This window comes from Thunnus albacares, chromosome 6 (genome assembly GCF_914725855.1).
Source record: "Thunnus albacares chromosome 6, fThuAlb1.1, whole genome shotgun sequence".
Taxonomy (NCBI): Eukaryota; Metazoa; Chordata; class Actinopteri; order Scombriformes; family Scombridae; genus Thunnus; species Thunnus albacares.
In genome coordinates this window covers 10,961,101-10,985,521 of record NC_058111.1, presented here as the reverse complement: position 1 = coordinate 10,985,521, position 24,421 = coordinate 10,961,101, and the positions used below count along the sequence as shown (strand labels likewise).

Here is a 24,421-nt window from a genome sequence, read left to right as displayed (position 1 = left end):
TCCTCACCGTCTGCACCAGCTTCTCTCCGGTGGGGTGCTGTGCCCTGGCTGCGGGGTTTGCGTGTGGGCCTGGTGGCCCTCTGGTGGCCCAAGCTGTGTGTGCCGACTGTGCTGCCATCTGTTGAGAATGGACTGCTGGGCCGGGGCCTGTGGGACAAGCCTTTACCTGCAGGAGGGAAACAGGCACACAGGCCAGCTGGTTAATAAAGATATTAAGGACTCTACACCAAGACAGTGAAGCTGAGGCCGTCACCAAGAAAAGGTAGAGGTTATCAATCATGATCCAAAAACCTATTAAAAAAGTTATCATTAGAAAAGAGAGAGCTTTCCGGTGAAGCCTGTAAAAGGTTGCAAGTATGACATATCACCCAGTTATTATTACCTTCAACTCAAGAAAGCAGGAGTGCAAAGCCAGGTGAGTTACAGAGGAGCTGATTTAAAGTTAAGGTGCCATGCACAACCTGGGCATATCATCCACAAGCAGCAGAGAGGAAATCACAAGCCAGCATCATGGAGGAAAACACCAGCCAATGGATGACAGGAGGAACAATCAGAGCAGAAAGGAATAAATCATCTGCCATTGGTGGAAGTTCCAGACCAGCAGTGGGTAGCTAGTCTCCACACACCAACCTCTTTTGCTGAGGCTAGTGCCCTCCAGGCGGTAGCCTGCCTTGTCTGCAGCGGCCACCAGGGCCTGGGCAAAGCTGCAGTGGGTAAAGATGGAGCCATCTGATGAACTGCCCAAACTGGACCTATGGCTGGAGAAATTACGCTCATCCTCCGAGGCTGAGCCCCACCCATTCACCATGGACCCTATGGAACACCACAGGTTTCAGCAAATGTGTGTATGAGTGTGTTACACTGTAAGAGTGGATGATATATTTTCTAATTATTTCCATTACCTCAAAACACTGATATTCAACCACATCATGTTCATACTTTTCAGCTCAGTGGCCATAACCTTTATGGATATGATCTGCCATACTGAACATCTGCTCTGTCACACTACATGTATTGAGTAATCTTATAAAAAAAAGAGGTAATATTACCATCCTACACTTAAATGATTTTGTATTTGCTGCAGGACATTTCTGTTCTTGCAGGTGAGTGCTTTTGTATAGTCATTCTGTTCTGGCCTGCCCTCACTCATCTATTACAAAGACATGCCATACATATATTGCATACACACACAGAGAGGTGCACACAAACACACAAGAATGTACACAGAGTAACAGCAGGACCGGCATTAACTGATTTTGCTCTTCTTTTGATAAAGAACAATGAGCGCACCTGTGCAGAGCAGAGTTCGCTACAGTACTGCCTCAGGTGACGTAGATGAAGCACCTCACAAAACAGTGTATTGAATCAAACACCTGGTGGTATGCACACAGTTTTTTTTTTATTATTATTCCTGTTTAAAAATGCACAGCCACCACTGTCTAAAAGGAGCTATAATTGTAAGAAAAAATACAACTTGAATACAAAATCACTGTATTTTACCCCACACATATATGTTATTTTCAAGATGATTAAAAGACGGAGGGTTAAATCAATACCCAACTCAACATGCTACAAACAGGATTGAAAGGGCTCGCATAAGGGAGACGTGTATATATTGATAGATTTTTTTTTTTACTTTTGGCTTATGTATCTGTGCTACTGTAAGTATTTCTTCATGTTTAGACTTTTTTTCACATTCAACCAGCACTTTAAATATAAAAGTTTCAGTCTGCCAATAAAAATATGCCACTTTGGCAAGCAAGAACATAGAGAACAGTCGGTTAATGTGACAGCTTTCTGTGGGACTGGTTTGGCAGACTTTGCTTAAGTGGCACTAACCCAAGTGCTCTGCTTACACAATCTATCTCTCCGTCATACAATACACAAGAGTGATGTGATTAAACAGACTGGCTTAACAGAGAACTAGCGAAGTGCAAGGGTAAAGTTTGTAGAGGGAGCGATGGGGACAAAAAGTTAGCAGCAAGATTTATTAAAAGGTCAGTATAATACAAAAGATGATACAATCCTGGCCAGAACAGGATGGCAGAGAGATTGAGATTCAAATGAACTCAACTCACAATGTATCCACCACAGTAATAGAGTTTGCTCTCTCAGATGGTACCTCTCTCTGCAATATAATATGACACATTTAAAATACGCAAAAACGTAATATGATTGTGATTTATTTCGCCAGATACACTGGGAAATCCCTCTCAAAGAGTTTTCCAACTTCCCCATCTGTGAGTCTCTTCATCTTCATGTCTCAAAGAGGTGGTTACTTAGTCACTGGATGTGACATCAGGGAATTGCACCTTCAACACCTAAAGTTGCAACAGATTTTCACTTCTACTGCAGTAAAATTCAGATTCGGATTAATGGAAACTTCTATAAAATATAAGCTTGCATAAGGTAGAGAACCCCCTTACACAACCCATTTTTACAGCGTTAACTGAAATCCAAGGCAGTAACTACTTCGAGCCTCTCCATCTTGCCTAGCTATTTTCTTTGAAATTCTTTTCTAAGAGTTTTTCTCTAAGAAAGAAAGACAGCAATTCCACTGGGTCCTATCCTCTCACAAAGAATAGAGCAGATAATGAAGTATAGGCAGTGCCAGCCAAGCACCGAAGCCTCCAACTCCTCCGGCTCAGCAAAGGAACACTGCCTCAGCAAATCACATCACAGAATGACTTTTCAGTTGCACTAACTGCCACTTTCTACTGCTGAACCTCTGGAGCACTTCTATTCTCAGAAATAGCAGTCCAATCAAACTGTGATCACTGTAACATAATTTGATAAAAATTCAATCTAGTTTTCTTTTTGCTCTTGAAATGTGGTATTTTTTTCTGCAGCTCCAGACTAAGGTTTGCACTTTGCGTGTGTCATTTTATCATGTCTTGAACCGAAGCAATGGGCCAAGCCATGTACTCTAAAAACCACCAGCTGACATCTCCCATACCGCACGCACTGTTAGAGCAAGGCCAGTAAACAGGAGATGGTTGGGGGGCAGTAAAACCCAGCCCAGGTCCTTCCTGCCACTAAAACTGATTTATACTGACGGAGACCCTAATCTGCATGTCGTTAAGCGGGAAAATCATTCCCCCTGACGAGCAGGCGTCTCTACCTGTCGTCAGGAGACGTGACCCTGCTCCTCACAAACCTGGCAAGGCTTTATGGGAGAGTAATCGCCCAGAACAGCCCAGCTTTCAGCTCATTGTAGGCGTAACAGCCTTACTGTTACCACACCTCAGCTTTACATGACCTATACCGCCCACTCTACACACAAAGCCAGGTAATACCTATGTGTTCACTCCATCTCTCTGGCTCAAGCAAGACATGGCTCTGCAATATCCACAGCAACACCGGGATTTCCATTTATCTGCTAAACAATGTGGTGTATCATCTCAGAGCATAGAAGAATGCATCGAAAAAATCTGTGCAGACAATCTGCTGGTGAAAAATGGCCCCTGAGGAGAAGACTGGCTTTTTTTCTTGGGCATCATTGAAAAAGTTTGATTTACTGGCCTTTGGTGTAACATTATGAAAACAGACCTATTTCCATATTATTAAAGCAATGACAAATCTATCAAGTGAGGCTCAACAGGAATCACACTCCTACCCCCCTTTATTGTATAGCCTCAAAATGGTGGCCACAATAAATCTCAGCGATTTCCCCTATCCTCCCTCTCTTCCTCCCACTAACCCTGGAGCTGGGACTGTGTCTGTGCTGTCAAACGATGGAGTGCGAGGTAGACTTGCAGAGAGATAAGAAGAAATAGTGCTGTCTTCAGAGTAATACAGTGGAGGAGAGATGCAGTAGATTAGAGCCCAGTTGCTGCTTTATATTCCTCTAAATACATCAGCAGTAGCATGTGTCAGCACAACCAAAACCACTGTTCCATCATCCAATGGAAAACTACTCTTTAGGGCTGCAACTGACAGGCTAGACCAACAAACAGTGCTGTCAACCCTCTTATTCTGGCTCAGCTCTTCTGCCTTCAGATACAGTATATTTTCTGCTCAGCCCCTATTCCTTTCCACCCATAAATTTCATGATATGCATTGCATTTTTTTAGTATTCACTGAGTATTTGGAGACCTGAGATGTATGCGCAATGTCACAGTGTTACACCACGCAAGTATTTTGTATCACAACCTGTCCCTATAGTACATAGAAGCCAAAAGTCACACATTTTTCATTAATATTGCCCCAGTTTTACCCTCTAGTTTACATAGTGATATTGTAGCCTGGGCAGCCTGGTCAGTATGAGAGCAGCAGTCCAGAACCCAGCTCCGCCGCTGCCATGTCATGCCCTTCATATGTCCCCCTGACAGACGGCTGTAAAAGTTTTCAGTGAGTTGTAAAAATGGAAATGGTGCCTCTCGTCTGGAATGGAATATGCCGCACGTGAAATTTATTTCAAATCTCCTCGGGAAGATATGGGTGGCGCTGGCTCCGGTGCCGTGTGCGAGTTAAATCACAGTCACTCTCCTCTGCTTTCCTTGCCTCTCCCTCTTCTTAATTTCCCTCTCACTATCCTGTTTAAAATTCATGGGCTTTCTTATCTCTTTTTTGGAAATGATAATTATAATTCCCCAGAGTCTGCCAGAAGTGCTTAAAAAACTTGATTGAGGGACACTCAGTAAGCATGTTAATCTAAAAATTAACACATAGCAGACTCATGAAGAGCATGTCATGAACAACAATCAATTTAGTGTAAAACAGGATGAAACAACAATGGGACTTGAATCAGTTTTATGTATTCACGGTGATTAGAGCATAGTCATTAATATTTAAACAAAAATAGTTGAACCCTGATTGAGAAGTGTCAAAAAATCTTAAAAATGTATCGTGTAAAAACAGCCTTAATATTTTATTTTACAATTATATTATTGATCAAAAATAGTAGTTCTACTTTTGGAAAATATAAATTAATAACCTCATAAAATGTTAATTAAAATAAACTGCAATACAGTTCACAAATATGCACATCATGTAGCACCATCTCAGATTACAGCTACCTTACCTGTTAAAGAGCTGTCCAGGTTGTCCATGCTAGACCCTGGTGTGTGCTCAATACCACGGGGATGTCTGGCTCCATAGCCTTCATCCTCCTCCTCGTCCTCCTCCTCCTCATCCTCATCAGGCAGGTCAGTCTCCAGGTCAGAAACCATTGTGCTCGACACGTAGCCCACTGGAGGAGCCGGAGCCTGGGGAGGAAGAGAGCCTCCCTGCATGTGCCTGGCAAGACAGTAAGACAGCATATTACTTTACTCGGTATGCACATACAGTATACATCAAGGAATGTGGAGGGGTGATTAATACACGCGGTAAAGAAAATATTCAATAGTTTCTGCTCTACAGGATGGCAAAGAAAAAGAAGGATGTAATGTGGGGGTGTAGAGCTAATTTTTGAGACCTCTTCAATATGTGAAGCACTGAATACATTTGGACAATTCCACTAATTCTACGTTGCTGCTTGCATGCTAACACAATGACCCGCTAATTGCTGCTGAGATGGTACAAAGGCATGCTCTCTAGGCCTGTCGACACATGGCTGTCACCTCACTGGCAGCTCGCTCTGCTGACAGCCACATTTGTTTGAGGAGTGCAATGTCTTTGACGCGGTTTGCAGTGGGAATTGGTTGTAATTACTGGCCCTCTGGTGTTGTCAGAAATGCTCTCTAACCAACATAGTCATTACTGGGTAACATGACATCTCCTTCCTGACAAGGCTTCCCTGTCGCCCCCCCCCCCCCACCCTCCCACCCCCAATTCACTATTATGAATGAATGCCAGTTTCTCATTCTCTCTGCGTTGCTGACAGAATGAAGCATGGCCTTCATCTGACTTGCATGAGCACAACAACAATGGAATGTGCCGTATGGGTGCAGGGGGAGTAAACAACCATGGGTAAAAAACTGTGTCTCTTAGAGTGAGCAAAATACAGTAGTCACCTAAGTGGTAGCACGGACCCATTAAAATGAAATGATTAATGGGTTTATCTCCACTGCACAAACAGTTGACATGAAGAATACTGCAGGACCAAAATAAATCCTGGCAGCAATGAATAGGGACAGAATGTACAGTGAGATAGATAGATAGATAGATAGACAGATAGATAGCGACATAGAGACTTAGAGACATAGAGAGATAGATAGATACTATGAATATAAATGAATATGCAAATGAAACATTCATTACTAATTATAAAAAGACAAATTTTAATTTGGTAGCGTAATTGTGTCTTTCAACTTCCACATTTAAAGACTACGGATAAAAAGGATAATATTTAAATCTTTAAAATTAAATTTTAAAAGGGTTACCATGTCTGTTTTGCCATGTCCAGTTGGTATGCTCTAGTCAGCTCATCCAAATGGGCCTGGAGCATGGGTTGCATCTCATCCCGAGGAGAAGGGGTAAGGGTGGCTGTGGACTGCTGTCCAAAGGAAACGGCGGCTGGGGAAGAGGCAACCCCCCGGATGGGCGGGGTGGGAACTCTCTCTTCCTCCTCCTCCAGCTCATCCTCCATGCCCTGGTGAAGATAGGTCTGCACGGGCATGGGTGGGCCCCAGCCATCACTCTCATACCTGACGTAAGAAGAGACGTTTACTTCACAAGTGCTCTCAAAGTGTATGTGTGGCACTGTTTTAGTCTTCCAATATTAAATACAGCTCACCAACTTAATAGCTATGAGTATTGAGAGAAGACAATTTGATTGTAAAAATACCAATGGATAGAAACAGAAGGAAGTGAGTGTCAATCTCTTAAATATCTAATATGTTGAATGCTGGAGAAGGGGGTATTTTAACAAGAATTCCTATACACGAACACAGAGCTTTGTGACCTTGTCCAACTTTTGTAAGAATTTGTTATATGACAGTCTCTAAGTAGAATTACAGCGGCAGTCAGGCTTCACTTCCTCATAGCTGTGCTTATACATGCTGAAATAATACTAGCCATAAAGAAAATGTTCATTAAAGAAATTTGTCAGTGCACACTCCGTAGGACATAACTGTTTTAATCTGCTGCCATTAAGAGCAGCCTCAGATTTACAGTGCACAGGACTCTTCATTTGCCAGATAGCCTATTAAAGCAGATGACTCTCCCAGATTGGAAAAGGGAGTAAGATGACTTAGTACCTACTGGACCAAAGAGGGACACACACACAATCACTTAAATAAGTCTCTGTTACTTTGTACCTAAAGCAGAGTGTTGTCTGGGCTTCAGCTGGATTTACACTGTAAATTAAATGTTTTAAAAAGTGTCAGCTGATTTGAAAAAGTCATGTAATTAGAGGTAAACCTAAGAAGTGATTGGTATTGCATCAAACATCAATAAGAACTCAGACAGAATTTTACGTTTACTTTACGTCTCAGTGGGTGGATAACACTATGTTGGTATAAATCCCCCACTCTGCCTGTCTCTCTCTTTCCTTTCTCTTTATGAAACAATGCAATTATGATTTTTTTCCACTCTGGAATTCAGCAAATAGATTAATCTGAAACCATCTGTGCTAGTAGCAGCAGGAGACTGCTTGAACAATGTTTTTTTTTTCAATTATTTTCCAGTCATGGAGTCATCCCATAGATTGAAGACAGGATCAGCAGATAGTTTGATCTGCAGCCATCTGTGTATGAGTTTTTGTACGAGCGCCTGTGTAAGTGAGTATGTGTGTGTATCGGACTGCCTGTGGAGACTATACACACATTGATCCTTCACTTTTCTGCAGATGTACAGTGGTACAGTAATTAGCTGCAGAGAAAACAGAGCTGAACCCAGTTATTATACACAGCAATGTGTGGTGTTGCTCATGTTGGCAAGCGCTGTCTTGTTCTTTCCAGCAAGCGAGCAGCTAGATTTTCTACTCCTGCGGTGGCTAGAAGAAGTGACACTCACAATAATAGCAATAAGCAAGCTCAGGTGCACTTAACATTAGATGACTAACTCTGTACGGGAAAGTTAGTAGACATACCCTCCTCCTTCATGGTGCTCATTGGGATAATGGTCCATCTCTGTGCCAGGGAGAGGGTGAACCGGGGGAGGGGGCAGGGGAACATTGGCCCAGTTGGACCCATTGGCTTTAGTGGGCTTGGAGCCTGCCTTGGTCTTCTTCTTCTTTCCTCCTTTTCCACCTACAAAAGGAGGGGATGTATTTAAGAGACACACTCACTGAAAATTTATTTGTGAAAGAAAATCAATTAAAAACTGATACACGAGATCGATAGCACTGCAAATGACAGTAGCTGCTTTTGTAACAAATGTGTATTCTAAAGAAACTCAGTTTATTCCAAACACGCTACTTAGATTTCAGATCCATTTGGACTCAATTTCAACATACCCTTGGAAAATCATACACAATTTCAAACACAAGATTCAAGGTTGCCGGATGAAAAGCATGCTTCCATTGATTGATTGGCTGAAAAGCCTCAAATCTCCATAGAAACAGGAGAGAATGGCAGTAAACGAGGCCAAGGCAGACCTTTGTACTCCACCCATCCCTCACTGTCCCCTTTCACACCAGGCTTTGGGTTCCACAATGAAATATCTTACTTCACAGCATCATCATAATGAATGGCTTGTGTAGTGTCAGTGTGTCCCTAATGGAATTCACTGAGAGTCTATTACTACTTTCATTTCTTTTATTACACCAGAGAGCCGCTAACCCCATCCATTTCCACTCATATCCCTCCAATACCAGATTCTCCTCTGTCCCATCCATCTTTATAAATCTGCCAGCCAGGTCAATACCGGGTTTTATATGATTTGGTCACTGTGGAAGAGACGATTTTTTTCTGTTTAAAACACGTTTGACTTCAAGCCCAAATCTGTTTTTAAGTTGAGGTATGTGCAGTATACACATTTTCTTACAATACAATCAGTGACAATACAGCCCCTACATTAAAACAGACCACAGGTACTTTTGTCCTGTGTACCCCAATGAGTAGAATATGTAACCCTGATGTATTCAAATAAAGAGTAAGAGCCAGCAACCAAAAAAATAGTATACACTGTACTACAGCTATATGGTATTATATTATGATGCACAAGACAAGATTCATAAAGCTTGAAAGTTTAGACACGTTACAAGTTTGACCAAAACATCTGCATGCAATATTTTTCTTGTACATATACACGCTGCAACACAACTCAGGGACAAACATGTTTTACCTCTATCAATACAGGTAGCATTCAAGACTGAACAAGCATACATAATGACGACGTAAAAAAATGTCTCCGCATTTCTGACAGCAGGGAAAACATTGCTACACCATGCTAAGACTGAGGTACATAGATTCAGTTCACAATCTCTTCTTTGACATTTCACACAGTAAACTTGCTGCATACACAATTGAAAATGTACACACACATTTTTTGGTTTATCCCATCTCTCATCCCATATCGCCTCACAAAATCTATCAAGTTAATAACACGGTGCACATTCATATGACTTTCTTCCCATGCTTCTTACTTCGCGCTAATGGAAGGAAAGACGGGAGACATACAGTATTTGCATGTTTGATCCGCTTGTGGCAGGCTGAAGAGCCTCCATAGCAGTCAACACCTTACATCTCAATCCAGAAAATACCTCAAGTTGACATCACAAGCCACACAGACTATGGAAAGCCATATTTGGGAAATTCTGTTGAACACATTTGTATCTGTCATCTATTGGTTAGTCTCTGCTGCCAAAAGCCTGTAATCACTTTCCCTAGTACCATGAAAAAATTGCCAATATTACATCTTGTGCTATGTAACATCATGCAGTCTAATGTAATCTAATAAACTGGCACAGTAAAACGTAGATCACTGTCATCAAAAGAAACTTACAGAGGCAATGATAAATTTCTATGAATTATCACAGAAGCCAGATGGCAGACACATCAGAAATGCTGTACGATGTGTGTGAAGTCCAGAAACATTCTGTTGTTACTATTGTTACTAGACTACTACATATTACTATTAAGAAACAGTTTTTTAACAGCAAGGAAAACAATAGCAGTTCAAAGATGAGCATGGTAAGACTGTAGGGGCAGGGGAGGAAATATCAGGCATGAGGAGATAGAAGGGGTGTCAGCATAAGATTAATAAAGAATGGAAGTAATAAAAGAAACAACTGTAAGCCCAAGGCAGGCGGCACCACAGTGCAAGTATAGTCTGAAAGTAATTGGGTTTCCTAATCGTACCTCTGGGCGACGCTTGACTTTTACCAATAAATGGTGAGCTGACGTGATTGTTCAATCATCCTTAGTCCCTCCACACAAGACCAGCCATCAATATTGTAAATGAGCCTCTTCTAGGGACGGATGGTCTGGCACTGGAATTACAACAGCTCACCCCAAATATGAAAAATACAGAGAGAAAGGCTGTGGCTAGGAGCTATACATGAATTACACAGCGAACCCATCTCCTCTGACAAAACAGGGCCTCTCTTCAAAGGGGAACTCATACTAAATATAGATTCAGCATTGGGTATTTATACCCAAGGTTTGGGCGCTCCCAGCATATAACTGTAGGGCTGCATAGCCTTGAGCTTGCTTTGTTTTCATTGGGTGCGTCAGTGCTGAGAGAAAAGCCACAGAGCAGAGACTCTAGGAGGACTATGCAGCCAGATATAACTTGTGAGTGGGAGAATTCTTTTCAAAAAGGGCATCAAAATAACTGAAAGACATGTATCACATGTATCATAATTTCTGTGGCTTATTAAAAAAACAAAAACATGTTACATAATGAGGTGAGATGCAACATATAGGGAGAGTGCAGGAGTACAACCAGTCACACACAACCATGGACTTCACACAATCATGGACCTTGTAGCTTCACAGACTTTTTGCCTGAGTGTGAGTGGAGGGGAGCGGAGAATCTTCAGGGTCTCAAACTGCTACAGAAAACACAAAAAACACCAGCTTCCTCTACTCTCCTATACTAAGAAAGGTTTTAATGAGCAGCTTCATGTCCCCAGTGGAGATCCATGCTGCCATGAAAGCTGCTCTATTTCTGTTCCTTTTCATCCTGCTCTCCTCCTTCAGACCTGACATTCATTATTCCTTCCATCTCCTCAGAGGGAGAGCAAGGCACTGTAACTTCAACTTTTCCCCCCTTCAAATGCTGAGTTTACTTTGGTTGAAGTCTGAATCAAAGCTTAGCTTGTGCTGATTCAAATTTCCATCACTGTTGTAAGCTGCACTATACTGTACAACACATATTGTACAGAAGACATACTGTATATAGTCCGAAACGTATTATATATATACATTTTATATCACTTGTCAATATAGCGGTGAGTTGAATGAATAAACACATCTTGTATTAATCAATTCACTTTTATGGCATCTTTAATTCTTTATTTTCAGTCTTCTTCAGATATACATTTTTTCCCATTAAAAGGTGCAATCCTATTTGCCTGTTCTAGCCTACATTATCCATGATCCATTCTTCTGATCATATATTTAGTTATAGATTACTATGTAAGGGTAGGTAGAAAGTTGATCGAGCTAAATTCTTTAAACATTTTTTTTCTTCTAAATATTGTACATTGTACAAATATTGTAATTTATTGGTCTCCACATGCTGTAAGCCTTTGTATCATCTCTGTTGACTTAACTTATAGTGCTTTAAAGGACATTTTTAAAATTTTTGGAAATACACTACAAAAAATGTGTAAAAACAAAAAACTGATGTTTTATAGAGATTTATGTGCTAGTAGGTGATAATTTTTTTAACCTTTGAAGAGCACCAGGCAAGCTCTTCTTCTAGTGTTTATGCTAAGCTTGGCTAACCGGCTGCTGGCTGTAACTTCATATTGAATGAACAGATGTGTGAGTGGTATTGATCTTCTCATCTAACACTGCAAGAAAGCAAATAAACGTACAGTATTTCCTCAGATTTTGAAGTTTTCATCAAAAGCATATTCTCTGAACACACTATACATTAACTTCTAAGTTAAAATATATATTTTTTGTACATTGTGTTTCTCTTCGTCTCATGAAATCATAATATAGTACGTGTAAAGCCAAGTCAGAGCTGACATTAACCTGCGAGTCTTTGGAAAGAATCTGCCTGTAAGGCATGGTCACTTCACATCCTTCTCTCCAGCCCACTGTGTGCCAGAGCATTGAATTAGAGACCAGTTAAGGCAGTGGCTTGTAACTAGATAAAAGAGGAGAGTGGAGGGGAGGCAGGCAGAGGGCTGCCTTGGTGTCCTATAAATGACATTGTAATTCTCTGAACATGGGTTTTAGTGTAGTCGCCCACCATTAGGGGAAGAGGGAAAAAGGGAGGTATTTTTGCCACTTTACCCAGCCAAGCATCTCTAATGGTGTGTGTGTGTATGTGTGTGTGTGTGTGTATAGTCCACTCTGTCTGAAAGACTCCCTCTGCCCCTATTCCCGTCTGCTCACTCACATAGTGAGAGACAAAGCCTTTACAAGGACCGGCAGTGATGGCAGAAACCCAGCATTAGCACTTGCAACCATAGTCTGTCAGGAGATCATAGTATTATTCTGTCTCTCTGATTTAACTGTCCTGTTTCTTTATGCTCCAATAATCTGTTGACTCTTATCCTATATCACAACATAGCTACATACAGCAGCTCATTTAATTTAAAAAAAAAAAAAAGAAGCCCATTACTGTTAAAATATTGTAACAGGCTGGAGGTTTGCTGTTTCAGGAACTCAAGCAGAATTGATCTCACGAGAAACAGTGTGATATTATTGATAGCAATAAAACTGCAACACTGCAGTGCCCTCTTGCAGCCATACTGGAGTGAAGGTACGAAGGTTACAATATTGTAACCCTAGTTCTATAAGCACTGGCAGAGCCCTCTACTGGACTCTCACAGAGTAGAGGCGTAGCTGCCACTATTTCATGAAAATTAATTGCAACATTTTGGTTGCCTAAAAAAGTCACGTTCAGCGTTTGGTTGTCCTAAAGGACTCTCTAAGGAGTCAGCTGTTCAGTTTTTCCGGTACATTTATGTACATTTTGTTATAATGGTTTTAAGCCTGATTTTTGCTACCAAAATTTAGCATTTTCAAATGCACTGTGCTAACCAAGCTAGCAGCCAGCACTAGGTCAGATCATCTCGTCCAAATATGGCCACTTCTGGCTTCAAAAATCAGAGATGATGACAGTCATCGCCAAACTTGAGACTTCAAAACCATGTTCAAAACAGCAGTCCACAAACCAATGGGTGACATCATGGTGACTACGTCCATTTTTTTTTTTTAAAGTCTATGGTCAGTGCATCTGTGTAGCTCAGCTAGCAAGATGGTAGAGAGGACAGCCTTTACTTCATGGAAGTATTTGCATTATTATGCAAGGAATTGTAAAGGGGTTTTCATTTTTGGTAAAAGTAGTCTGAGTTACTTTTCCCAGTAGGTAGCACTGTAACATAAGTTACTTTTTAATGGCAGTAATGTTGTAATGTAACAAGTTACTTTTAAAAGTAACGTTACCCAACACTGCTCTTTTCTCTTTCATAGACACGTGTGCACACACATACACACATAAAGAGCCTGACTGCAAAATGTTTACTTTACTGAATATGCATTTGCTGGCTTGCCTGAAACTGGACTAGGATCATGATTTTTCTCTGATAAATATAAATTCTGTTCTAAATATAAACTCTAAATAATGTTCATGTCTTAATGACACATATGCAATAATATCTTTGCTCTTGCCATGTTTCCACTCATGGAAAAGGGGAGAGTTGGCATTAAATAGTAAGTATTTCTCCCACTAATTGATTACAGAACATTCTTATTACCTAAGCTAAATTGTTACTGACACTTTGGTTCTTCTTTAAAAAGGACCAGATGTCTTAATTTGCTTTTGGGAGAAATTTTCACCAACAGTAATGAAGTTGTTTAATTAAACAGCATGTCTGAGGAACAATCACAAATAGGCTAACACCTATGGCTAAAATTAAATATAATATCAAATGATGTTAGTTTTATCCGGTGAAGTTGTTTTCAATTCTGTGACATTTGGAATGTTTAAACAATAAATACTAACCGCTTCAGATTCTCCACCTCACTGACTCCAGTAGTGCTGCTGCTGCTGGAATGCTGCTAGTCAAAAATGTGTGCAGCTTGAAGTTCAGGGTTGCCAGATCATCAGATCAAGTACCCCCCATATCCTGCTCTTTCATTCTTTATCATTATGATACACTTTTTTCAGAAAACAAACAACCCTGGCAACTCTACAGAGATCTTAGTGTTAACATTAGATTGGTAAAAATATTGGTAATCCATCAACACCTTGATATTGGTAGAGCCATGTCCCTACCATCCATATTCAAATCTACACCCATGCTATAAAGCATTCACATGTAATGAACTGTAAGCAGTGGGAGCTGAGTGAGCAAAGCATCTCTGGTGAGGGAGAGGGACTATGTTAATAAAAAAATATTTTTTATTGAGATGTCAGGTTTTTACATGCAAATAACAGATCAATAAAGCAATTAAGAAATCAGTCCATCATAAAGTCAAGCGGCAGAGCCCCAGAGGGTGTCCCAATCTGTTTCATGAAATTCTCTGCTGCATAAACCAACCTGAGAGACTGCCGCTTCGCTCTGAGCTGTTGTGAGAGCTGGTGGTGCTGAAATCTTGTGATTGGTTGTGTGGTATTCTATTAGACAATCCTTCGGCCAATCGGTAGTCAGGAATGAAAAGGAGGGCTACAGTGGGGGTTAGAGGGCAAAAATCACAGTGGCATCAGGTGTTTGGCAGTTAGCACAAGCACATGCAAACATGCAATTAGAGCATCAAGCAAGCAGGACATATTCAGGATCCATACATTAAACAAACAGCACGTTTTCAACCTGTCATTCACTTTCTGATTTGTATGCAACAGACAATAGATTTGTTGTTGTTGGTTCAAAAAATATTGCAATAGTCCTCCATCAAGCTCTCTTCAATTCATAAAATGAGATAAATGAGTCCATAGTGGGGGATTTTAATTTAATATTTGTCCCCATTCAGAGAGATATAATCATACTTAATCATATGTGATCATACTTCTTAAAATAATGCCAGGGAGAATTAGAAAAGTAGTTTTTAAAGATTTATTGCATTAGGAGGGCTATGTAAAAACTATAATTAATATGTTTTAGACTGTTGGAAAATGAGATCATAAATATGTATTAGAATATAGCCGAGGAATACTGATTGCACCTTTAAATATGAAACTCCATCCGGCTTTAAAAAATCCAGCATCAAATCCATGGTAATTAATTTGGATTATTTTCTTAAATATTAGCCAAGCTAAAATGGATTGGCGATTACTCTGTAACTGAAGGAGGAGTGGTACCATCATGAAAACTGGGCAAGAAAATGGATGGATGACTTAACTTCACTACTCCTTCATGAGATGTTTATTCAACCTTGGAGTGTAACCAAGATGATGTCTGCTGGAGGAAAATAGCTCCTTTTAAGAAAACCTCTCTCCAACCACAGTGGGGTTAGAAAGACTTTAGAGATTTTAGGTGGAAAAGTGAGTTTAAACTGGCGGCCTTGTTACAACTGTGAACTTTTGGCTTGTGATCCGGGTTCACTCAGTTTTTATGGAACAGGATGAGAATAATGGCTCTAGCTGACGCTTATCATACATACATAAAAAAAACACTTGCTGAACCTCACACAGATCAGGGCAACAATATCCCCACAAATCACTATTTACACACTCAATTTCTCAGCGTAACTTACTGTTGTTGCAGGAGTTCTTGTCAGGCAGGGAGTAGCCCAAGTTAGCCATCTCCTGCTTGGCCTGGAGTGAGGCCTTCCACTGGGCCTCGGGTAGGTCCACAGCCAGCTCATGGATGCTGCTGGAGTGAAGAATCTGGGTGGTGGCATAAGGAGTGGCCTGGGATGTTTGGCCTGGGCTGTTATAATTGGCTTTGGTGGTGAAATCGATGCTGCTGTAGATGGCTCCATCAGAGAGCATGGTGCCTGTCTTATCCCCTTGCCCACTGGGGAGATCTGGAAAAGGGTAGGGAGATGATTTATAGAAATGAAGCTGTCCTCTTGAAGAAATCTGGACATCACCTAAAACCCAGGATTTTTTAAAAATAAAAGCTGCTAGGAGGAAAGACAATAAGAGAAAAAGACTATCCAACTGTATGCCAGGTTTTATGTGACCTGGGATTTAAGCGCACATGGTCCTGGATTGTTATGGAATTACAGTCTGGGGCTTGATGCTTTCAGATCATCTCAATTTTTAAGAAACAGCACTTAACAGATTCATCTCACTGAAAAATATCATCTCAGTTATTCATGCATTCAAAGCCCCAGCCTCCCAGCCGAGGTGCCCCGTTCCCCCTCTGCATATATCTCACTCCCCTCCCTGCTCTGTTCATATACATGAGGGATAATGCTGCTGTTCTGCATGTGTGTGATGACAGAGGGAAAGACAGAGAGAAAGAGGTAGGAAAAGAGCAAGCAGATTCTCTCCGTAGTGCATGGTTTGCATGCCCAGTGAAGGGGAGATGATGTAGAGCCATGGCGGAAGTGTCCGCATCTGCGCCAGTCAAGCTGCGCCTGTCCTTCACGACTGGCTGCTCAAGACCATCCTTTCAAACACCCATCCACCCCCTGCTCCTCTGCCTCCTCTGCCCGTCTCTTCTCTCGCATTCTCTTGCTCTGAGGTATGGGCTATGACACCAGGCTGGACTATTTGCAATTACTCAGCTGACAGTGGATGCCTCTGATGTGATATATAAACATACATCCATACACACATGCAATATGCATATATGTATATGTCTTGCAGACATACAGTATATGTACATGATGAACAACAAGAGCTTCGGTGGAACAGAAAGCAAGGCAGGCCATCATCTTTCATCTTTTATGGTATGTTTCTCCCAGGAGACCACCAGGGCAGACCTTCACTTACCTCCTCGGCCAAAGTTACTCAGGTCATTGGGTCCCCCTGAACTGCTGTTGACAGGCAGGCTGGTCGCTGGCCAGGAGTCCGCTAACCAGGGGTAGCCTGGGTCACTAGCATTCAGTAGTCCTGGCCGGCTGGGAGGACATAAAGGATGGAACACCAGATTAAACATAGGCTGTAACTAATACCTGAGGTGATTAATAACTGAGTTTGTTTTTTTTTAATGCCCCAGAATTATTTATGTATAGCTTAATTCTGCATCACATTACTGAATTGAGAAATAATGAATAAGAAACATGACAGCAATCAGCAGCAAGACAAAGTAAAGACATACAATTAAACATATGTTTAAACATTAGTGTGTGCAAACCAATGTGTGTTGTGTGAGATAAGCTTCCAATAAGCCTCTGAAGCTAATGAGACACTTTTGAGATAGAAGGAAATACTATACGGATAAATTTCTTCTCCCACAAAGTTGGAATTCCTTCAGGCAAACACAGCAGCCCTTTATCTCTCTGTTTCTCCTGCTGTGTCTTTGTCACATACTCTGAGTTATTAATGCAAAAGCACACTGTGGAGACACTAATGCATGCATTTGCTCTCTGCACACATGTGCAACAGTGCACGCTGACACCCACATGTATATGTTTCCCTATTCATTAATATCTTGCACATTCTGCTGTGTTTTCCCATCAACCCCTTATGGTGATGTCCAGACATTCTAAATCTTATTTGATGAGACGTCAAACCTCCACCCTAGCCCCCACCATGATGCCCCGGCCCACTTGTGGGATGCCTGCATATGGGAGAGGGCAGCTCCATTTAACAGGTGTTGTGTCCCTCCTCAGGGGGTGAGAACCATAAAAAACAGTCATTAAGACTTTAACCTCTCATGGGTGACTGCTGGGAGGCCATTAGGGCCACTTTACTGTACTATCACGTCTGAGGCTCGTTACCATGGGCAACACAGATGGAGTTAAATGAGAATGAGAAATTGAGTTAAATGCCTTTGTTTATGTGTCAGTTCATTGATACATCACACTCCATTTGTTTCTAATGACTTGCAATGGAAATTGATTTGAATTAATGCAAACAAAAAGTTAAGAATGTGTAATTACCAATGCACTGATTGAAGTACAGGGAGGATACAAAAAAATACACCTTGTGCAGACAAAAAAAAAAAAAAGTTTCTTCCACAGGGTCTCTTTTACTCATTTTTCCCTAAGAAATCACACCCTGCATTGGTCAGACAAGTACCACATGTGAAGAAGTGGATGGCATTGCCTTCTCAGAAACACAGCACACCCCGCTGTCAGTCCCGGCAGTGCTGTATGTAGCCAACTACAGATACACATGTGTGCTCCGAGAAGCTGTGGAGCACAGTAGTTAGCAGTCTGGCTGCTTGATGGGGCTTTTTGTCTCAGCTCCAATGGGGAGATGTGATGGCTCTGAGGGACTAGGAGAGAGTCAAGCCCTGAGGACAGGGGCAGGTAATGGGCGTGCTGCAGTCAGACTCTCCTTCAGCCACAGGTTCTAATGAGAAGAGCTGTTCCACAGAGGAGGGAGGCCAAATGAACTGCAGCCCTGGCAAGCTAAGAGCCCTCGCTGTGGTTCCTGAATGCCAAAACAGGCCCTCAGGGGAGACAAGTCATTCAAATTGATGGCTGTGCATCAGACACATGCACTTTTATAGGGTAATACATCTCTTCCCGTCCTTCTACTTCTGTTTCTGGCTGCCATGTCCCCCACTGCCATCATTCTCTCTCGCCATACCATCTTTCCCTAACCCTATTTTCTTTTATTTTCCCCCTGTACACCGCCACGTCCTCTTTTTTTTTTTTATCTCTCCTGCCTGACTCTTGTGCGCTTAGCATCTGTCAGACTTACATTTCCAAGCAGCTGAAAAAGAAGAGGATATTGTTCTCTTTTGTTACGTCCAGCAAGACTGCAACATAACTATACACTGTCTAAAGTAAAAGACTGTGCCTTTGTCTCATTACTAAGTCTCACTTGTCCTGTCTGCTCCAGAGAGTCCTCCCCCAGCCCACTAGAGAAAGACCATTTGAAAGACAAGGAGCTGACAGTTGAAATGGCTGCATCGTCCTTGTATTTATCACACAGCAGTATTCCTGGATAATTAGAATAAGACTGATTTATACTGGGGTATTTGCTATATATATATATATATATATATATATATATATATGTGTGTGTGTGTGTGTGTGTGTGTGTGTGACTGTGTGTGTGTGTGCATCTGTGTGTATGTGTGAGATGGTGGGATAATGGGGAGTGGGTGGGGGGTGGACACCGGGTCATACGTCTAATGAAAAGTTGACACCTAACTTTTAATCCCCGCCCAACCTTGGATGGATGGCAGCCTTGGCAGATAAATTTTGATTTGGACCGTTTCCTCATCCTGTTAGACATTTCAGTTACTTGTGATAGGTAGGAAACCATAAATGCTGCCTAAGATGCCTGACACTGAGCTCCCCATAAATAAGCCAAGTGAGAGATATTAATTCCAAAGCAACTTCATAAATCAGGTGTTTATGGTCCCGCAGACTAGTGAATGGAACTTGGATTAAAAGTCTAGACATTAGCTAACACTTAGAGCAATGGGAAACACAGATTACTTTCTAGATTAACTCTCAAGGAACATGCTGTCATTTAGCATTCAGATCCTGGGATGTAAAGGAATTTCCATAGCAACAGCCTTGAAGAAACCTGTTCACTGCATTGCTCAGCCCATTCTCCCTGCCTATAGGAGTAAATCTGCTTTGCTAAAATATTGATCAGTGCCGAGATAGGAAGTTATTACTACCTCCTAATTACCATCTCCCTATTGGCAGGGGGATAAGGAATGAGCCCTTATCGGCTTTTATCAATTTCAATTGAGCAGCCAAAGTCAAATCGTCCAGGTCTACCAATCTGCAGCCTATTCATCTTCCATGAATCATTTATTTTGTGATCGATTAAGTGTAATTGTTCAGTCAAGGCAATTTGGCAGGAGCCAATGAGAAACTGGAAACAGACGTGGCTTCATTTGCTATTGTCTAATTAATGCAATAAACAGCTCATGTAACAAATGAACACATTTTCCTCTGATACTCTGCTACACATTTTCACTCTCAGGGCAGATGGGGAAGTTGCAACATCTGGGATTTGATGGCACTAGAGTGACTAACGGATCAGAGGCTCATGTTAGAATAAGAGCTCCAGACTGCATCCTATTCCAGTGTCGTGAAAATTGTGGCAGTCGCTGCTACTGACTAAAGATATGACAAATACAGAGCACCACAAATACAGACATTTCAAATCCCATTCGCTGGAGTGAAAATCAGAACCACTTATGTGGAAAATTGAAGGAAAAACACTACAGCAGAAAGTAGATGAGAAAAGGCATGGCAAGTAGCGTGGCTAATTCATTGAGAGCCTGCTGGCAGCTCACAGAACAATATAGGCAAAATTGTCCATTGTGGCATCCAGTCATACGCACACAGTAAGAAAAAAAAAAATTGAAAGAACATAAATATAAAAGTGCTGCAAGCAGACTGCAGAACACATACATTCCCAAAAGCCCAGAGACACACAGGGTCAGATTTAGTTGACAATCTCTCGCTGAGTGTTTGAGATCTGGAGCCTTTACCTAGTCAGGTGTGATAAGCAGTAGATAGACAGAGGCCTGGGATTCTCAAGGGAGTCTCTTGAATACCCACAAAGGCTCAGTAACTGGTGTCATTGAGATGTGCCCTATTCTCCGTAGCCCCTCTCTCTTTCACTAACACATGCTGAAATGGAGCAGGCTGTATGGGGGTGCAAGCGGGGTACCTCCACACACCTCTCCCCTGGGTAATTATTTTTACATTATTACATGTGCTCAGATCCCAGCCGCCCACGCAAGGTGACAGGCAAATTTATCACTCCAGAGGGCTTCTGGGTTGCCTGTAGCCAGCAGCAGAAGATAAATGACAAAATAAAAGCACTCTCTGCTTAAATTGTTTCTGTTAATTCTGTTGAGGAGATTTATGAGTTCATCTATCGATGCATGAACGGAGATGTGGTAGAAATGTATATTTGCACGCGGGTTTGCATGAAAGGCACACAAACAGGTATTGGTTATCTATCAATCTATCAGTCATTTATCAGTGTTAGAATCAAAAGCAGCTAGCTGTAGAGCTGTAGACCTCATGCATGTTGGGGAAATGTTGTGTTAGGATACACATAGCTTAGGGCAGAGAGTAATAAATACAGTAATGATGATGGGATGATACTTTTATATATTTATTTATGTTATACTGATAGTAAGTTTGGTGTTATGAATAGAAATAGAAATAGAAATAGAAATGTTTCTGGTGGGACACTCACCTTCCATTGCTCATCAGACCACCATCAACTCTCTGGAATGTCACTAAAGTCAGAAAAGTAAGAAAGAGGAAAAAGACAAAGCCAGATATTAAGTTTTTCTAGTAGGCTAAAATATATAGCAAAACAAACAAACCAACAAAAAAAAACAAGATTTATTTCCATAATTCAGATAAGATGCATTGTATTTTCAGCATTGTCCAGATTTGCCCTTGTGTTTCTACAACTATGTTTTCCACTAATCACTTTCTCTTACACAGTAAGACAGTTAATAGATTCACTAAGGGATGCAGATGTCACTCTGTGTCCAAAGCCTTTCATGAAAATAAAAAAAAAAGTGCAATGATGAGGATTTCATATTGCTTTGCTTTGCATAAGTGGAGATGTCATGTGTTCCTCAAGGACAAGATGCCTGATGAGAGGGAAAACTCATTTCATCTTTCTTATTTTGCTGCTGAGTTATTATCAGATTTGTGATTAAATCTCAGCCAAAAAATGATTAGAAAAGGCAGAGGCCTCATTAATCACGTTGAGTTTTCTATCTACAAGCGTTGAGGCTGAGTTACTGATCCCTCAGCTAGCAGGGCTCCCCAGAAGCCATGCATGTGGCCTGTTCCATTACAGTGATCTATAGATAACAAGGGCCGCTCTTTGTCAGCGGCTAGTAAAACTCCATGGCTCAAAGTGAGAGACGGCTGGGAAGGATCCCTTTTCATCTTTGTTCAACGACCATGATGACAAAGCAGCATCAAGAGTTCTAAGCATTTAAGAACTTCAATGGATGACAGGAAACACAGAAAACCAGCAAGAGTTTTGGAAATCACCTCATGCCGATGAGGGGTGGGGGGTGGGGGGGGCGAGGAGGGAAAAAAGAGAGCTGGTTTACTCAGGAGAGAAGGAGAGCTGTTAGTAATTTGGCTCATTTGTTCCACAGATGGAGATTAAAGAGACAAGGAGGCTGAACATTCCTCCACTCTTTTCTGTTTCATTCAGGTTGATTCCACAACAAGCCCAGGCATGGGCAAGAGAGGGGGCTTTTCTATGGGTGACGTAGTAACACAGATGACAGGGAGAGGAAACTCCCACAGTAGATTACAGAGGCTGCTGAAAAGACATTTTAATGCATCGTCAACATTACCTAAGCTCGCTCAATCCAATTCTCTCTGTTATAATCAAAATTTTAGGATTTTAAACAAGAGAAATACAATTAAAAATGTGTTTAGCATGCATGTCAGAACAGTTGATAGTTTGTTTACTGCATTAAGGTTAAAGCGACTGAATACCAGCAAGCAGGATTAAAATGCTTATTGCTAACAATAGTTTTACCCAGATAAAACCAACATTGCAGGTCTGTCTGAATGAAATATAGCTTTGACAGCCCCAGACAGACTTGCCATCCTTTATTCAGTCATAGCTAAAGCCGTTTCTCTTTGTTCCACTACCAACAAACTTCCATTAGAGAATTCTCTGCCGTTTGAGAGAGGACTGACAGGAGAAGGAGGCGGAGGCGAGGGGAGGCTGTGCAGCGGGAAGGCCTCTGAAGTCCCTATCTGTGCTCAGGCACATTTCTGGGCTGCTGTGGAATACTTTTATGTTAGCCAGAGTGACATGGCGGCATAGCTGTGTTTCTTGCCTCAGTCTTCCAGATAAGCACTTTCTCCAATATGAATACAGATTAATCCCCTTTAATAAGCATTAAAGGGGGGAGGACATAATCAGCGTATAAAAATTCCATCAAATCTCCTCCCTGCTGGCCGTGCGCCTCAACAGTGTGGTGATTTACCTCTCCTGTACTGGCAGCTTTAGGAGGCAGAGACAGGACACTCTCGATACATCAACTAATTGTCAATACAGAGAAGAGCAGCACTGTAAGACTCTTCAGCCACACTCTGGCACATGTTCTAAATATCACCTCACTCTAACTATATAATCTCTTCTATGTTTGACCTTGTTTTGTGCTTGCCACTCAAACTCTTTTAGTGAAATAACCTGACTCATCTCTGGCTTCTCTGAGATGTACTTCCAATTTTAAACCAGACAAGTCTCACTAACATATTCATGTCTTCCATAATTTGTTATCACAGCTGCTGTGGAAAGGCTAGAGTAACATGGCTTTTTGGAGGAAGGCTCCGCAGGGACCACATAGCTACATGTGTACTTTACCGAAAATGTTATGAGTTAAAGTTGTCAATAAATCTGAGAAGCAGAGGCAAGGTCACTATGCTGCCCTGACTCAAGGTACCACAGGTATTAGTTACATGTATACTATACAGAAAAAAGGCCTCCAAGTTTTTATATCAATCTGTAATGCCTTTTCCCTCTTTAATAACTTTCTCTTTACTCCCTACTACTTCATGTCTGAGACAGGTGACTCTTCTCTCAGCCCACTCCATCCACAAAGATAGATGAATGATTTAGTGTTGGTGCCACTCAGGCTCATGCCAGCAGCTCTAGTTTGCAAATAAGCAAACAAATTGTAAATTTGTAAATATAATATTGTTGTAGTAGCGAGGGATGTTTTCACAAATAAATTAAAAAAAAAAAAAACAGAAGGAAGAGGGAAAAATCAAATACACCATCCAGTTACCTAATGGACACCTATGGAGAACAGATATGTAAGTTACAACACTATTTCAATCTTGGAAAGAAAACAAAGAGGAATGAGATCATTGGAGGAAAAGGAAAACGGACAGTCTTACCCTGCACCAAAGACAAGACTGCCACAAAGAAAAATACACAAAACATGATGAAACTTCATTCAAAAACAGGTAGCCACAACACACATACATACAAATACGACACAATATGTAAATAAGGCTGTAGATTGGGCAGAAAGAAGGGTTCAAGTTTGCAGGGCCCTGGTCATAGCCAATAGCAAATTTAGATTTCTTCGACTTGTAAATTTGCTGCTCTGGGGGCTTAAATTGCTGTCATCAGTGTAAGGTTTAGATTTGCATTAGCCATGGCCATCAGTCTGACAATCCAAGCATATATACTATAAGCGGGCAGGAGATGAATCTGCCGTGGGATGGGGTGAGGAGACAGGACAAATGAACAGTACCTGCAGGGGTGAAGGTGAAGGACTGAACTGCAAAACAAGAAGACAGAGAAGTTGTGTGTTAAAAGCCTGCAGAGATAAGCGGTGCTTTAGGGGTATCTGCACACTGGAGAC

At 41.4% G+C, this 24,421-nt stretch overlaps 1 protein-coding gene across 11 annotated transcripts in view; it reads right to left on the bottom strand.

Annotated features, from left to right (window-relative positions):
• Nucleotides 1-24,421, bottom strand: part of robo2 (roundabout, axon guidance receptor, homolog 2 (Drosophila)) — a 343,248-nt gene that overhangs the window by 6,387 nt on the left and 312,440 nt on the right. For 5 of the 11 annotated variants that reach the window (XM_044355122.1, XM_044355121.1, XM_044355124.1 and 2 more), the window contains 10 exons: nt 24,311-24,337; nt 21,253-21,295; nt 16,894-17,021; nt 15,705-15,977; nt 14,552-14,677; nt 7,973-8,132; nt 6,324-6,587; nt 5,024-5,238; nt 631-813; nt 8-166 (listed from right to left, as the gene is read on the bottom strand). In XM_044355122.1, coding sequence (XP_044211057.1) covers nt 8-166; nt 631-813; nt 5,024-5,238; nt 6,324-6,587; nt 7,973-8,132; nt 14,552-14,677; nt 15,705-15,977; nt 16,894-17,021; nt 21,253-21,295; nt 24,311-24,337 — 1,578 coding nt within the window. The remainder of the gene's footprint in view (nt 1-7; nt 167-630; nt 814-5,023; nt 5,239-6,323; nt 6,588-7,972; nt 8,133-14,551; nt 14,678-15,704; nt 15,978-16,893; nt 17,022-21,252; nt 21,296-24,310; nt 24,338-24,421) is intronic. The other 6 variants (XM_044355125.1, XM_044355132.1, XM_044355130.1 and 3 more) reach the window with 4 other exon arrangements.